General features: G+C 45.8%; 1 protein-coding gene across 2 annotated transcripts in view; it reads left to right on the forward strand.

The window, feature by feature from the left end:
• The window catches only part of PARP1 (poly(ADP-ribose) polymerase 1), a 98871-nt gene that overhangs the window by 52290 nt on the left and 29024 nt on the right, over positions 1-17557 (forward strand). For both annotated transcript variants that reach the window (XM_068232818.1, XM_068232819.1), the window contains exons 7-13: positions 1497-1673; positions 1856-1994; positions 4375-4515; positions 6621-6845; positions 10981-11049; positions 16623-16755; positions 17304-17499. In XM_068232818.1, the coding sequence (XP_068088919.1) occupies positions 1497-1673; positions 1856-1994; positions 4375-4515; positions 6621-6845; positions 10981-11049; positions 16623-16755; positions 17304-17499 (1080 nt within the window). The remainder of the gene's footprint in view (positions 1-1496; positions 1674-1855; positions 1995-4374; positions 4516-6620; positions 6846-10980; positions 11050-16622; positions 16756-17303; positions 17500-17557) is intronic.

The following is a 17557-nucleotide window of genomic DNA, read 5'->3' on the forward strand; positions in this document are numbered from 1 at the left end:
TCACAAGGCTCATAAAACAGGTGTGGCCATCATGATCTTCACACCCATAACAAGTGTGGCCACAAAACACCTGAAGTGGAGTATCAGAGAAAGGGAAGGTTAGTAGTTTGGGCACCAAAACAGTGCTGTGTCTCCCTGCGATCTCTGGGGCTGCTCCCTTCTAGTTACGCCCCTGGGTCCAAGTTATCTTCTGGTGGGCAAAATATAGGAGAGAGTTTCTTTTTCCTCAACCTGCAAAGTTTTCTACAACTAACCCAGCCCATTTCACTCCCACCACCCACAAGTGCAATGGAGTAAGCATTGGGGCACGTTAATGAGAAGGCAGAGTAATGGGATAAAACTATGAGGAACTAGAAAATATTTTTGGCCGGAAAGTATGCATTCTTAAATAAAAACCTTGACCCCACAGAAGTACTTTTTAAAGCAAGCCTGTCCTGGAAATGAGATTAGCTGAACAATCGATCTATGAGTCCTACTCCTAAATAGCATTTTCCTAGAATATTACTGTTCTATTTTGTTTTTCAAAGCAAAAATACTTTTTTTTAGGCCTCTTTCACAGTGGGACGTTAAAGTTGCACGTTATAAAAAATTATAACGCAGACTAACGCACAGCAATACAAAGTCTGTGCGACATTCACAGTGCACATGTTGCGTTGTGTGTAATGTGTAGCAATATTTAGAAAGTGCTGCTTGCTGTGTGTTTAGCAATACATTTGCTGCGTTATGTGTGTTGCACAGGGCTGTGGAGTCGGTACAAAAATCTTCCGACTCCAACTCCGACTCCTTAGTTAATGAAACCACGACTCTGACTCCAACTCCGGGTAACCAAAATGGCCCCGACTCCGACTCCTTAGTCTAATATTTAACAGGGGTTTGGATTTTGTACAAAAATCACCCGACTCCAACTCCGGGTGCCCAAAATTGCCCCGACTCCAACTCCGACTTTACAGCCCTGGTGTTGCACATGCTCATTAATGTTTGTTTGTTTATTTTTTAACGCATGCACCATTTTCGTTCCATCAGTATGTGACGAAAATGGGCGCACCAAGAGACGCAAAACGTAGTACAAAATAGCGTCCAATTTTTTAACCTACATGCGCATCAAACGCAACATCCCACTGTGAAAGAGGCCTTAATGTTTCGCAGCTTCAGTCTTGAATTATTGAACTTTTTAATCCATTCCCTGTACTCAGTTGTTCATTGCCAGTCAAGAGTTTTAGGGCTTATAATTATCAGTGAGCATTATGTGTAGTCTTGACTAAAGTCTCACTGAAGAGAGAGTGTCATCTGCATGCCTGAATTCTTAACCCTTACAGTGAAGGGGGAAAACAAACTAGTTTTATGTAGGATTGGGACTCTACATTCACATGTTTATCTCATTATGTCAGTTCAGCTACCCTCTAAGTTTGCACAGAGTGCGTATTGTCTTGGTAATATGTAGGTTTGTCGTTGTCTTGGTAACCTACCAGTGTTCAATTCTCCTCCTTCCCCTTTAGATCCTGGACAGATTATCAGACGGAATGGCCTTTGGAGCTCTCCTACCATGCGAGGAATGCCAGGGACAGTTTGTGTTCAAGACTGACGCTTATTACTGCACAGGGAACATCAGCGGCTGGACGAAATGTGTTGCCAAAACACAGACGCCCAACAGAAAGGACTGGGTGACACCAAAGGTGGGTGATGATGGCCGTTAGCTGTGGCGTCAGATCACCTTCTCAGCTTCATGTTTGGGACAGGTCAAGCTTTTTGGTTGTTTGCTTATCTGCGATCACCGCTAATGCCTCTTTATTGGTAATTTGTACGGCCTATATAGAGATTTGTGTTTTCACTTCACTGTGTGTCTTAATTTTTACAGCAATTTCATGAGATTCCCTATCTGAAAAAGTTCAAGTTTAAAAGACAGGACCGTGCCTTCCCACCAATTGCAGCGCCAACACCCGTCAGTGCTCCACCCGCTACCATACCTGCTGTCAAACAAGAGACTGTTCCTGAAGGTTAGTAAAGCTAGCCATACTTGGGTTGACTGTGGCCTGAGAGAACAAACACTCTCTAACGAGTAGAGCTTGAGCTACCACTTTGTACAACTAAGTCTCAGCAAGAACTGAGGCAAGGCAGAGAGGTAATTTGAGAATGAAATCACAGCTTTTGCTAGCATGTGTACCGCCTGATGTAGTACAAAGCAGCAAAATTGTCAAGCCCAACCCCCTTTCTCATCTCCCTCCTCACTTGATTTACTTTTACTGCCTTTCTTCAATTGATAAACTGTCCACTTATTGACCTGAAGTTACTGTATATACCGTATTTTGCCATATAAGACGCACCTTTTCTCCCCCAAAAATGGGTAGGAAAAGTCCCTGTGTCCTATACGGCAAAGGCAGGGAATCCTCGAATTCCGAATGCCCGCCGATACAAACCGCCGCCGCGTCGGGGGATTCCCTGCCTGTGTGCGACCTCCTGTCTCCCCATTTGTCCTCCACCAAGTTTGCGCTGTGTGCACGGCTCCCTCCATGTGATTTGCTGGCAGACTGGAGGACGCATGGGGCAGACTGAAGGACGCATAAGGACACAGGAGGTTACCATTTGAGGGATAACATGTACAAGACGCTCCTGGAATATGGACATACCAGGTTTAGTATTTTTTTTTCCCCCTGTTCTCTGCCCTCTATTCCTGAGCATCTTATACAGTGGAAAATACGGTACTCGAATATAAACCGAGATTTGCTCTTAACTTGATAACAGCCACAAACGAGTTCTCACTTTAAGATAATGCACTGCTTTTGTCTTCAGCTAGCAGAACTGCCCCCTAGTGACAAGTGGCCATAAATACACATTACAGCAGTACTAATTAGAAGCTAGGAAATGTATCAAATAAGAAATAAAAAAAATGTGCTAAATTATATTGGCTTGGAGCACTTGCAAGCCTGTAAATAAACTGGCTGCTAAAGTGTTAAAATGATATTCAAAAGTAGGAAACAGATTGGCACATGCAGCTTCTTAGTGGATAAAAACAGCTTTATTCCATCCGGCTGTACATAAAGTTACATGTTTAATTCATGAAAAGAACTTCCTACCCGATCTGAAGGCTGTGGGGTGAGGTGGGAGCGATGACCCTCCTAACAAACGTTTCGCTCGCCTGAGCGTCCTCAGAGGCAATGCGCACGCCGTTTCAGCCCGCTCGGCTGTTTAAAAACGGATACTTCCCATATGTTCCGGCGTGCGGTTCATCAAAACCCGCCCTGTTACTTCCGGGGGCCGCGACGTCTGACGTCACTTGCCCTCCCCGAAGTCCGGGCGTTCCACGCTGGTTGCCGCACATGTGCGTATCTGCCAGATGCCATTGGCAGCCCCTCCAAACTTACTCTAACTTGCAACGCACTAGCGATTGTAGTGCCTGTTGCTTTGTTTTCTCTACACAGTGGAAAAGTGTTAAGCTGGCCACTAACGGTCCAATTTCTAGCGAAAAATCGTTCGAGCGATCCGAAATTCTGATCGGATTGGTTGTAAATAATCTCCATTGGTGGACACAATCGATTATGAATGAGTGAAAAAAATGTCGCCCGAATGAATATTCGTCGAACGAAAATTTGGATTTTCTTGGTGGTCGTGATAGATAGGAAGCAATGATTGGTTAGTTGATGGTGTAGTGAACGATTTTTCGTCCGATCAGAATTTCTGATCGCTCGAACGATTTTTCGCTAGAAATTGGACCGTTAGTGGCCAGCTTTAAAATGACCTCTACAGCAAAATCTCCGTTTATATTCTGCCCCACCCCAATTCAGCATCACCCGGTGACCCCTCAGTCTCCCATTGCAAAACAAGCTTAGCTGTTGGACCTCCCTCCAACCCCCTTGCGCTTTTGCCTTGTGTCCCCCTGCAGAGTCTATCCGCAGCAGAAAAGTATCTTACCCGCTCCAAGCCTACCGCTAGATACCAGGGACCGGGAAACATTGTAAGGGAACGTGGGAGGGAGGTCAAGCAGCTTACCTTGTTAGCTATGGGATACTGAGGGGACATGGATGGGGAAACTGGTGATGCTGTATGGGTGAGGGAGGACCACTAGACACCAGGTAATGTTGTATGGGGAGGACCACTAGACACCAGATAATGTTGTATGGGAAGGAAAGGGGGACCACTAGACACCAGGTGATGCTGTATGGGGAGAGGGGGAACCACTAGACACCAGGTGATGCTGTATGGGGAGGGGGGGAACCACTAGACACCAGGTGATGCTGTATGGGGAGGGGGGGGGGGGGGAACCACTAGACGCCAGGTGATGCTGTATGGGGAGGGGGTTATGGGGGACCACTAGACAAGGCTCAGGCAAGCAATATGGGAATGTCAAAAGTAGCTGTTAATTGTGTGATTACATTTTAGGGAAGCCTCTAACGAACATGGCTGTCATGGTAATCGGCAAACTGTCCAAGAACAAAGATGAAGTGAAGGCGTTGATAGAAGAACTGGGCGGAAAATCCACCGGATCCGCCAACAAAGCCACAGTTTGCGTCAGCACACAGAGTAAGTCATCAGCGTTGGTCGGGACTCCTCCTTTTGTTATTGACCTTCTCTGGTCCTCGTAAATTAGAGAGAGAAAAAAACACTGAGCATTTGAGAACTTCACAAACAAACAAATGCTCAGTGTTGTATGGGAGGGGTCCTGTTCAGGTTCTTGTGTAGTAGGCCTGAAAAAGAAAATGTTGTGCTGCAGTTATGGTATCGGTCTTTTGTAGAGCTTAAAGGGAATCTGAACTGAGAGCAATATAGAGGCTGCCATATTTATTTCCTTTGAAACAATACCAGTTGCCTGGCAGTCCTGCTGATCTCTCTGGTCAGTAGTGTCTGAAACACACACCTGAAACAAGCATTCAGCTAATCCATTCAGATCTCAGTCAGAAAGGTCTGATCTACATGCTTGTTCTGGGGCTATGGATAAAAGAAGTAGACAACCTGGGGATCAGCAGGACAGCCAGGCAACGTGCATTGTCTGTAACCTAAACTAATGTCCAGCGCTGCTTAATATGTTGGCGCTTTATAAATACAATAAATAAAATTGTTTAAAGCGGATCTGAGATGAAAAATTAAAACAAGTAACTTGTCTATATATCTTATCTAAAGTTTAGATAGTTACCGTAACACAGCATATCTAGCTGCTAACAGCTTCAAAAGTTTATGATTATTTATTCCTGTGATACAATAAGGGCAGCCATGTTCTGTTTGTCACATTGTCACAGGCTGAGGGCTGGAGATGCCATCCGCTTGCCTGTGTGTAATTTCAGTCCCCTCTCCTCCTCCCCTCTTCCTCTGAAATCAATGGCTAGGAACCTCCTCCTCCTCCTGCCCAGACTGAGCTCCCATAAGCCCTTGCTACAGTGCCAAGCCACAAAAATAGATGTGGGCGAGGCTTGTTTAGTTTATGGGGAATTAGAGTATTAAAACAAAACAAAAAAAGTATTTGGCTTGAGGAATGCCCTATAAACTATATGAAAGGAACACATTTATGCAATGAGTAAAAGTTTATCTCGGATCCACTTTAAAGAAAACCTGAACTGAAAATTAAAAGTCAAAATAAGCATACACAAGTCATACTTACCTTCCATGTAGTCTACTCCTCAGTGTCTTTCTCCTGTCCAGCGTCCTGTTTGTTCACTGTGATCAAGGGGATTTTCCGTCCTCCATTTTGAAAATGGCCATTACCCATAACAGCTTTCTGGTCAGCACACAGTTAAACTGTAACATCGCACACTTGAGCCATAGGGAAACATGGGACATTACCTGGTACATCAGTTTTCCTCTCAGCTATAACTGACAGCAACTGATATTTTACTGACAGCAACTGATATATTTCAGATCTGACAAAATATTGTCAGAACTGGAAGGGATAATTGTCTGAAGAAAATGGTGAGCTTCTGAGAGGAACTGATGGCAAGGTTAATATTATGTCCGGGTTTTATACTGCTTTAAAGGAATACTGTAGGGGGGTCGGGGGAAAATGAGTTGAACTTACCCAGGGCTTCTAATGGTCCCCCGCAGACATCCTGTGCCCGCACAGCCATTCACCGATGCTCCGGCCCCGCCTCCGGCTCACTTCTGGAATTTCAGACTTTAAAGTCTGAAAACCACTGCGTCTGCGTTGCCGGATGTCACCAGGAGTGTATAGCACAAGCCCAGTATGGTCTGTGCCGGAGCAGTATGCTCCTGGTGACATCAGCGGGAGCGAGGATCCGGCAACGCAGGCACAGTGGTTTTCAGACTTTAAAGTCTGAAATTCCAGAAGTGAACTGGAGGCGGGGCCGGAGCATCGGTAACTGGCTTCGCGGGCACAGGATGTCTGCAGGGGACCATTAGATGCCCCGGGTAAGTTCAACTCATTTTCCCCCGACACTCCCTACAGTATTCCTTTAAGTCAAAATTTGCCAGGGGTATGAATAATTATGGGCAGCACAGTAGATGGGATGCTCTGCTTTGTGTGCACTGTACTGGCTTTATAGTCTATGTAGAAGTTAATCAAAAAGCTGTGAGCTAGGTGTAGAAGGGAGGTGGGGTAAATGCTGCCTATAGGTCTGTAATGCTGTTTAGATTCATTGATTGTGCATAGAACATAATGATGTTTTGCCCGTTTACAGAGGAATTAGAAAAAATGAGCAAGAAAATGGAGGACCTGAAGGCAGCCAATGTCCGGGTGGTGAGCGAGGACTTCCTGAACGAGCTGCAGTCCGGGAAGAGCGTCCAGGACCTGCTGACTCAGCATGGCATCTCTACGTGGGGCGCCGAGATAAAGCCGGAGGCTGTTCCAGAGCAGAAAGCTAAACCAAAGTCGGGGAAGAGTGCCAAGGTGACAGAGGCACAAGGTACGGATATGACAGATCATAGTTTGTTAGTTACAGTTATTTTGGTTGAAAAAAGACATACGTCCATCAAGTTTAACCAGAGAACAAAGTACAACACCAGCCCGCTCCTTCACATATCCCTGTTGATCCAGAGGAAGGCAAAAAAACGCTTACAAGGCATGGTCCAATTAGCCCCAAAAGGGAAAAAAATTCCTTTCACGACTCCAGATGGCAATCAGATAAAATCCCTGGGTCAACATCACTGGGCATTACCTAGTAATTGTAGCCATGGATGTCTTTCAACGCAAGGAAAGCATCTAAGGCCCCTTTAAATGCAGGTATAGAGTTTGCCATAACGACTTCCTGTGGCAATGCATTCCATAGCTTAATCACTCTTACTGTAAAGAACCCTTTACTAAATAAATGGCTAAAACGTTTTTCCTCCATGTGCTGATCATGTCCTCTAGTCATTTGAGAAGGCCTAGGGACAAAAAGCTCATCCGCCAAGCTATTATATTGCCCTCTGATGTATTTATACATGTTAATTAGATCTCCTCTAAGGTGTCTTTTCTCTCATGTTTCTGATTATCCAACTGTTGTATGTTACAGAACCATACTTTATAGAAAAACATAACACTGACTTTAGCAACAGGTAGGAGTAGAATCTGCATACTCTGGAAGGTAAACGCCCAGAACTTTAGGAAAGCATGTTTTTCTGCTGCCATCCACCCTGGGAAATCCATGAGCAGTGGTCCTAGGGTGACAGTCATTGAAGAACGTATGTGCTCACATGCTCTAGCCTTATGGTGCTTATATCTGAAGTATAGTGGCCCATCCATTGTTTTCCATTTTACTTTCAACCGATATTGAAGTGGTTTTATAGGAGGTTATTACTATGCCGATAGCTGTTTATATAATGTGTAATGCTGATGTTCCCATTGCTTCTACAGTGTTAAACTGACCCTCTAAAATTGTTGCCATATCTCTGTATAAACCAAATTGGGTAGAAAGGACTTGTGCCGAGTCTTCAAAAAGAAACAGACCGAAAGCCAGCAGACCTGAACTCAGAATTTCCCCGCTGCTCTAAAAGATACGCAACAGCATAATTACCGCTGATATAAACCTGCAGTGTGTCTACTTCCTACTTTCATGGAAGCAGTTAACATCTTGTGTTTACAAATTAGCTGCTCTGCCATGGCAGAGGAGATTCCTGAGCTGACACAGCTGAGAGATTAAATTACAGTGGTGATCAGTCACAGATGCGGGGAATTAGACATGCTAAACTCTCTAAATATATACAGGGTGCTTTTCTCCAGTGCTGGGCGTAATGGAAAAAGCTATGCTTACGGATCATTACGCGTAATTTTACGCTATTACGCTTACGGCGTAGACATTCAATTTCGGTACATGTCTGTAATTACGCATAGCCATTACGTGTAAGAATACCGTACTTCAGGTTGTTACGTTATAGGCTTACGCGTAAAATCCTACTAGCAATTCATGCGTAAGGTCATGCTGCCAAGCGGAAAAGTTGACGCATGGATCAATGTTAGGTAGCCGCCGACTTTAAGGGTTAATAGCAAAGCCCCCTTAAGTGCTAAGAGCCTCAAATTTGGAGAATATATTAAGGAGATCAGAAGGAATAAGAATAATTGTAACAACTTTGTTACATTGTAACTGATTAGTATATTTCCGAGTATATACTGCGTGGGAACTGGCTTTTAAAGGGACAAGTAAGTATTAATGGTTAATTAAGAATATTAAAGGACTTTTTTCGTGGTTATGTTTTTTGTTCAATTAAAATACTTTTTCTATGTGTTTGTGTGTTTATTTACTTTTAACTCTTAAAGGAAATGGGTAAGGGGTACAAGTACCTCTACACTCATTTCTCCTGGGAGGGGGGGTGGGCATCTGGGGGACCCCTTTTTAAAGGGGACTCCCAGATGCCACCATGAACCCCCCCCCCCCAGGAAATCGCGGCCTCCACCTCCACCGCCCATCGGAGGTGGAGAAGAGCCCCTTGTCCTTGGATTGGACAAGGGCTCGGAGGGGGAGGGGAAAGCTTGGCTGCCCCTCCCCTTCCGAGACCCCCCCAATCCATGGACCATGCGGGCTGGTATAGTCAGGGTGCGGAGCCCCACGCGGCCGGTGCTCCGCATTCTGGCTATCCCAGTCTGCATGGGGGACAAGGGGTTAAAGAGGTCTGGGAGGGGGGACCCCACGTCGTTTTTTTTTTAATATTTCCCACACTCAGAACGAAGTAAGTAAAACTCTTCCCACTTGGGGGAATCTATGAAAATAAAACACTATTGTTACCTGTGCAAAAAAACCTGCCATTTTCCGCATTTAAAAGACATTTTTGCCCTTGAAACTTAAAAATCGATTTTCTCAAATACTATAAGGTCTTTTTGAAAAAAAAAATTTTCCTCTTATTCCCACTAATCCCCTTAATACACCCTGTGAATTTGGTGTTCCTAAATTTTAAGCAGGCTTTGCTATTAACCGTTAAAGTCGGCGGGTTTTTAAATGTATATATTTTTCCTTTGAAACTTTAACATCGATTTTCTCAAAAACTATAAGGTCTTTTTGAAAAAAAAAAATTTCCTCTTATTCCTTCTGATCTCCTTAATATATTCTCCAAATTTGAGGCTCTTAGCACTTAAGGGGGCTTTGCTATTAACCCTTAAAATCGGTGGCTTTTTTATATTATACGGGAGCATAATATTAGGCGATTACGGCAGACTGTGTAATTTCAATGGGAGTTTACTGTCTTACGCGTAATAACGTAACCTATGGTCTACGCGTAATTAATTCCGCGTAATACCGTAACCTTACACGTAACGCTTACGGTGCATGTGTAGTGAATTACGATGCGTAATTTCGGCCCAGCACTGCTTTTCTCTGTTTTCCTTTTTTTCTGTTACTTATCTTTTACAGCAGAAAGGAAGTTCTAAGTTTAACCTCCTTGCCGGTTATCCCGAGCTCAGCTCGGGGTAACCTGCACAGGAGGATATCTCAGGCCCCGCTGGGCCGATTTGCATAATTTTTTTTTGTTACAAGCAGCTAGCACTTTGCTAGCTGCTTGTAACTTCCGATCGCCGCCGCTCGCCGCCAATCCGCCGCGCCGAGTCGCTCCCCCCCGCCCCAGAGCCCTGCGCTGCCTGGCCAATCAGTGCCAGGCAGCGTTGAGGGGCGGATCGGGATTCCCTATGACGTCGGTGACGTCATACCGCCCCGTCGCCATGGCGACCGGGGAAGCCCTGCAGGAAATCCCGTTCTCAACGGGATTCCCTGCATACTCTGATCGCCAAAGGCGATCGGAGTGGGTGGGGGGATGCCGCCGCTTAGCGGCTATCATGTAGCGAGCCCTCGGCTCGCTACATGATTTAAAAAAAAAAAAAATGTGCGGCGCTGCCTCCTTGCCGGATTTTTTAGACCGGCAAGGAGGTTAAAGGATACCACAACTGACATGTGGCATAATGAGATAGACATGTGTATGTACAGTGCCTAGCACACAAATAACTATGCTGTGTTCCTTTTTTTCTTTCTCTGCCTGAAAGAGGTAAATATCAGGTATGTAAGTGGCTGACTCAGTCCTGACTCAGACAGGAAGTGACTACAGTGTGACCCTCACTGATAAGAATTTCCCCCTTTTTTATCTCTTTCTTGCTCTCAGAAGCCATTTTCTTCTAGGAAAGTGTTTTATAGTTGGAATTTCTTATCAGTGAAGGTCACACTGTAGTCACTTCCTGTCTGAGTCAGGACTGAGTCAGCCACTTACATACCTGATATTTACCTCTTTCAGGCAGAGAAAGAAAAAAAGGAACACAGCATAGTTATTTGTGTGCTAGGCACTGTACATACCCATGTCTATCTCATTATGCCACATGTCAGTTGTGGTATCCTTTAAGTCCGCTTTAAGCTGCTCATAACCGCTACAAGCACTGAGGGGTATATGGCTTCTCCTGGTTTAATATTTGTAATGCAAACACTGCAGGAGATAACATTGTATTTTAAAACACAAGAAAAATCAGTAATACACCTACACCGCCGAATTTTAAGTTATTTGAAGCACACAAGTATAAGCTCACTACCGCTTTAAACGTAATGTGCAAAATTTCTTCTGACTGCTGGTTTTTATCTCCTCTTTATTTAGGAGGCTTAAAGTCTGAGAAAAAGATGAAGCTGACAGTAAAAGGTGGAGCAGCGGTTGATCCACTCTCAGGTGAGTGATCCAGACACTAAAGTGTCCTCTTCATTCCAACAGCAGACAGGTGGCTAAAGGCACATACACACGTTAGATTAAAGTTGTCTGAGGTGGCCAATAACCACCACTGCTAATAATCCGGCATGTGTACCGGAGAATCTGAAAGCCGTCCGGCCAGCAATACCCCAGGTGGATCAGTTTGGCATAGTGGCGACCGTTGGCTTTGTTCTCTCCCCTCTCGCCCGCCTGCTGTGTGACGTCACATCTGCACCGCTCCGATATTAAGGTGCTTATTAATGGTACAATCAAGGCTGTGGAGTTGAGTAGTCAGAGTAATTTTGGGTACCTGGAGTTAGAGGTCTCATAAATTGAGGAGTCTGAGTTGGATGATTTTGTACTAACTCCACAGCCCTTGGTACAATTGGCCATTTGATTGTATTAGTCTAATCCGATTGCTTCTCATCTCGCCTCCCACCCCCATTGGTTGGAGGAGACTTTCTCAGCCTTTTTAACCTGGAGGAACCATGCAAATATTTTTTGGATCGCAAGGAACCCCTTGCATTTATTTTGTAGGAGGCATGGACATTAAAAATAGGTGTGGCTGTTTATTTCCCTACCACCCATTGCAGTGTCTTTCATTATACTGCCTCCTTATTCTGGTGCTTTGTATTGATTTGCTCATTATTATTTTCACCCTCAATTTAGTACCTTTTTACAGTATCCCCTATTTTAATGTGCTCTATTATACTTCACCTACAATGGGGGAAAACGCCAAGGAACCTTTGGAGAGTACGTAAAGGACCACTATCGCAAATTATTTCATTTTCAATTACCTCACAGTAGATATATCATGTATACAGAAGCCTTACTGTGTACTTTTTGTAATTTTTTTGTCATGGCCCTTTTATTTACCATATATCACTGTAGCCTGTGTCCGTCAGCCCCTGAAGTAACGATGACGGACTTTTGTAACTAAAAAGTAATAGCAGGGAGAGCCTTGTCAAGTATTGAAAAAGAAAAAACAGTTGGTTTAGCCCTGCTCTCCCTAATAACTGTCAAAACTGTACAATGCGGGCTCACCTGCTGCCCGTCTTCCCCTTCATTAGCATATCCGAGAAGGACACCCACACTCAGGCAGCCCGCAGGCGTAGAGGGAGGCAGCTGTCAGCGCAATGAGCCGCTCTCCCTCCATCCATTCCCTGCCGGTCTGCCCTCCGGAGTATTGAACCGATTTGTAATAAGCCGGTTCATGCAGTGTAAAGAACCAATTTGTAATGAGCCGGTTCTTTTCTCCATTCATGTGGCTCATTACACAGCGGTTCTTTACACCAGGGGTCCCCAACCTTTTCCGGCCCGGGGACCGCTTTCTGACCAAATTTGGTGGTGGGAGGGGTCAGGGGGAGGATATGGGTGGTGTGTGGCCTAGTGGACAGTGTTGTGCGCAGCAGGTTATGGGGGGGGGGGGGGGGAGTTTAGGTGCAGCAGCATGGTTAGTATAGTTGCCCCAGTATAGGGAGTTTAGTTGCCCCAGTATGGCTAGTATAGTTACCCCAGTATTGTGCCCAGCATGGCTAGTATAGTGCCCAGCATGGCTAGTATAGTGCCCCAGCATGGCTAGTATAGTGCCCCAGCATGGCTAGTATAGTGCCCAGTATAGGTAGGTGGTGACCCCGCAGCCGCCGCTTCTGTTACCTTATGAGCGGGCGGCCGCTTTCGGATTCCCCCAGGCGCCGCTTTCCTTCAGTATCTCCGATAACAGCAGCGTGTCTTGTGGAGGAGGGAAGGAGGCGGGGCAGCGGCTTCCTGTAGCGGTGATATGCTGTTATCGGAGATACTGAAGGAGAGCGGCGCCTGGGGGAATCCGTGAGCGGCCGCCCGCTCATAAGGCAACAGGAGCGGCGGGGGAGAGGGGCGAGAGGACTGACCCGTCGCGGCCCAGCTGGAAACTGCCAACGGACCGGCAGTGGGCTGCGGCCCGGTGGTTGGGGACCCCTGCTTTACACCACATGAATGGAGAGGAGATTTTTTTAGTTACAAAAGTCCGTCAGCGTTACTTCAGGGGCTGACGGACACAGGCTACAGTGATATATGGTAAATAAAAGGGCCATGACAAAAAATTAAAAAAAAGGACACAGTAAGGCTTCTGTATACATGATATATCTACTGTGAGGTAATTGAAAATTAAATGATTCGCGATAGTGGTCCTTTAAAGAGAGCCCGAGGTAAGTTAAAAAAAATATAGGTCACAACGCTGCACTGAGAGACTGTCTCTCATAGCGTGCAGGGGGCACAGCCGGGAGAGAGAGAGAGGCCCAATGGCAGCTCAGGAAACCCTGTGGGAACGTCCCTGGCGGGAGTTTTGAACTGGGAATTCCTCCCCCTGTGTTTACCTCCGAGATAGCGCCAAATATTGTCACTAATCGTGGAGGGGGAGGAGCAGAGAACGGCGGTTGTGGGGACACAGAGGCATGTCAGGAGACAGAGAACATGCCTCTGTATCCCATCTGCCCCCCAAAGATCCACCTCGGGTTCTCTTTAAGGAACCCTGGTTGAGAAAGCCTGGGTTGGAGGGTTGAATTTTTTTTTTTTGGGAGATTGTATTGCTAATGGGCATCTTTTGGTATCAGTTAAGGTGGCCATACATGGTACAATTTTTCAATTAGATAATTTAGTTCGATTATTCTGTTAGATCGAATATAAAGATTTTTCCAGCATGTCCGATCATTGGCCCCGAAAAAACGGGATAATCGTTCGAATTTCTTGATCGAAAAATAAAATATTTTCAACTTTCATTCAATTCGATCATTTAGATAGAATAAACGGGAAAATCGAACGTTTTTATTGTATCGTGTATGGGCACCATTACTTGCATCTTATAATGTATGGTGGCCTTTAGCGTTTACATGACATGGGCCCTGAAGTAATAGTGATATTTACCATTTATCTGCTATCTGTTCATAAAGCCATTTATATTCTAAAATGACTAAAGGAAATGGAAACCGTTAACACTTTGATTTAGCCATTTTTCAGAGAATTTGGCAGAATGAGAAGGTCTCTCTGTTTCTGTGCACTGTGCAGGGTTATTGCCTGTCCTTGTCACCATCCAAGTGATAATCCCACAGTACTCTATTAAGGCTTTCAGCAAGTCCCCGATGGCCCGTGACAGATGTGCGGCCGCACGTCACTGATGCATGTTGTCATATCTCACAGGTCACACGTTCCCTGCTTTGCTTCGGGGTGATATTTAATTATAGTGAAAAAACACGCACAATTAGTGCAGGTGTGAAAACAGCCCAAAGCAGCTCGGAGGTCATTAAACCAATGATGGTCTAATGATGTCTAATATGTTTCTGAAAATACCCGGTTAGTAATCTCTACTGAGAAAGTGACACAACTGAAGTCACTCGCCGTATTAAGAGGAACTAGATTAACCTCCCTGGTTGTAAGATTGTTTCCAGATTTTAGGGTCTAAAAGTGGTGGCTGGATAGTGTAATGGTTAAGGGCTCTGCCTCTGACACAGGAGACCAGGGTTCGAATCTCGGCTCTGCCTGTTCAGTAAGCCAGAACCTATTTAGTAGGAGACCTTGAGCAAGTCGCCCCAACACTGCTACTGCCTATAGAACGCACCCTAGTGGCTGCAGCTCTGGCGCTTTGAGTCCGCCAGGAGAAAAGGGCAATATAAATGTTCTGTGTTTGTTTAAAAGCAGTGCATTTTTTTTTTTTTTGCACACTTTCAGACCCTAAAACCAGGAAAAATGACACCGCAGAGATACCTGCAGCAGTCCCGACACTTACTCACCTCCCTGGGATCCATCGCTGCAATTCTCCCTCCATCCTCCACATGGCGCTGTAACCCTGTAGTGAGATTGCTGTCTGTCGTGATGACTGCAAACGGCGATCTCACCAGAGGAATGCAGAGCCTCCGAGGACAGGAAGGAGAATGGCTGCCGGTGTCTGGATCCCAGGGCAGGTGAGTTTAAACGCCCGCTGAGCGATACTCTGCACCGTTCTCCCAGCGGCTACCCCGAGTCAGGCTCAGGGTTACCGATTTGAGCTGCGGTATCCGGCCCGAGACTTAATCGGGGTTACCCCCAAGGAGGTTAAAAGGACACCGGAAGGGGCAAAAACAGCCCAATTTGGGTACCTACCTTGGGAGAGGCTTTCCCTTTTGCCCTTCTCCTCGCTGTTCCAGTGCGGAGTTCCCCGCAAGCTGGCTTGTCATCGGAGCTCAACAACGCTGCGCAGGTGCAGACAGCTTGCGACCTGCACACTAGCACGGGGCTGAACGGGCTCAGTTTTTTCCACCAAGTGGCAGCTCCATGCTACTGCTGTGCAGTTCTGGCAAGCTTCGGGGGACCAAGCGCAGGGACTGAGGAAGTCTGGAGGATCTTCAGAGGGAAGTATCTACATTTTTTTTACCTGTTGATTTCCCAGATTTAAATGTAAGGCTTTCTGTTAATGCTGCTAGGATTAGTGGGAGTCTGCGGGAATAACTCACCCGAACTCCCGCAATCAATAGATGTATGAAACTCCGCCCATCCATTGGAAAAACAGCCATGGCAGTTGCCTTGCTAGGTTGGGCCGCTGCAACGCAGCTGGGGTGGACAGAGCATGAAATCTTTCAGGAAATCGACATAGTGACTCTGCCTGTCCCCAAGTGTAAAGTATGGTCTATCGGCCCGCAAAATCGGTAGATAAATGGTCGCCTTAATGCTTTTAGCTATTGACCCTGAAAAAGCATGCTGAACAGACGTCTCCAACTCAAGTTGATTGGATTAGCTGCATGCCTCTTTCAGGTGTGTGGTTTAGACATTACTGACCAGAAAGATGAACAAAACTGCCAGGCAGCTAGTATTGTGTAAAAGGAAATAAATATGGCAGCTTCCATATGTCTCTCACCTCGGGTTCCTTTGCTTGGTGTGATTTGCCTTCTTAAAACAGAAGGTACTTGCGATAATTCAGCTTTAAGTGAACATCTGTGGTTACCCACAATGCACTGCTACTGAATAACCAAATGATCTCTTCATGCCCTTGTAGCCAGGCTTGCATCCAGAACCGCTGGTGTATAGCATGCCTATAGCTTTACATTTTACAGAGGCATGTGCTATACACCAGTGTTTCTGGATGCAAGCCTGGCTACAGGGGCATAAAGAGATAATTTGCATATTCAGTAGCAGTGCATTGTGGGTAACCACAGATGTTCACTTAAAGCTGAATTATCGCAAGTATCTTCTGTTTTAAGAAGGCAAATCACACCAAGCATTGCTTCTTAGTAGGAGGGCTTTTTTCGGTCTCTTTCAGTCCCCTATACATTCCTAGTGGTTTGGGTCACCCCGAGCTGCTTGGTTACTCAAGTTCCTTTTAAAGATCCAGGAGATGCTAATAAATGTGAGTTTATGCAAATTTATGCAACCTAGATATGGACCAATTAGGTGCAGCAGCTGCTGGAAATGTAAAAGTGACTGCAGATTTTTGTCATGCAAGGTTCTAGGCTGTCACATCTGGTCAGGATGTTTCTATGCAGGTGTGAATTATTAGGACATAAAAGCTCTTTGATGGTAGAATGTGAACGTTTCCCTTGTTGCTTTAGGGCTGGAAAGTACGTGCCACGTGCTGGAGAGCAATGGCAAAATCTTCAGCGCTACGCTGGGCCTGGTGGACATCTCCAGAGGAACCAACTCCTACTATAAACTACAGCTGCTGGAACACGACAGAGAGTCCAGGTCTGTATCTCCTACACATGGTGGGTGCCAGGCAACTGGTATTGTTTAAAAGGAAATAAGCCCCCATATCCCTCTCACTTTTCGCATCCGTTAAAGCAATCTTAAAGGGACACTTAAGCCAGGAATAAAAATCAGTTTTACTCACCTGGGGCTTCTACCAGCTCCCTGCAGCCGTCCCGTGCACTCGCAGTCCGTTCACGGAGCCTCCAGTCCCCCGCCACCAGCTAGTTTCGTTTGTGCTGACAGGCCAGGCCACGAGTATTTTTCTACGCGTTCCCGTCCGCAATAGTGGCAGTAAGCCGCGGACAACGTGACTGTGACTGACAACGGCACTTGACGTAGGCGCAGTAAGGGAGACCTCTAGGTTGTCCTCTGCACCGTGCGGCGAGAGCGGGACATCGGCGGGGAGCGGAGGTGACAGTCAGCTGCAAGGGGCTGGAGAAAGCCCCAGGTGAGTAAAGCAGATTTTTTCCAATTTGCCTGATAACTCATTTAAACAGTTTGCATGATTTTGCCACTAATACCACCCTGTCTTTTGGAAAATCCAGATGTTGGGTTTTCCGGTCCTGGGGTCGAGTCGGGACAACCATTGGAAGCAACAAACTGGAGGTAATGTACTCCAAAGAAGAAGCCATTGACCACTTCCTCCACCTGTATGAAGAGAAGACAGGCAATTCCTGGCACTCCACCAACTTCACCAAATTCCCCAACAAGTTCTATCCGCTGGAGATAGACTACGGCCAGGTGAGTGCACAATGTGATTTAATGGCAACTTCAGCTATCAGGAAATTTCTGCAGAGTG

The sequence above is a fragment of the Hyperolius riggenbachi genome, chromosome 4 (assembly GCF_040937935.1).
Source record: "Hyperolius riggenbachi isolate aHypRig1 chromosome 4, aHypRig1.pri, whole genome shotgun sequence".
Taxonomy (NCBI): domain Eukaryota; kingdom Metazoa; phylum Chordata; class Amphibia; order Anura; family Hyperoliidae; genus Hyperolius; species Hyperolius riggenbachi.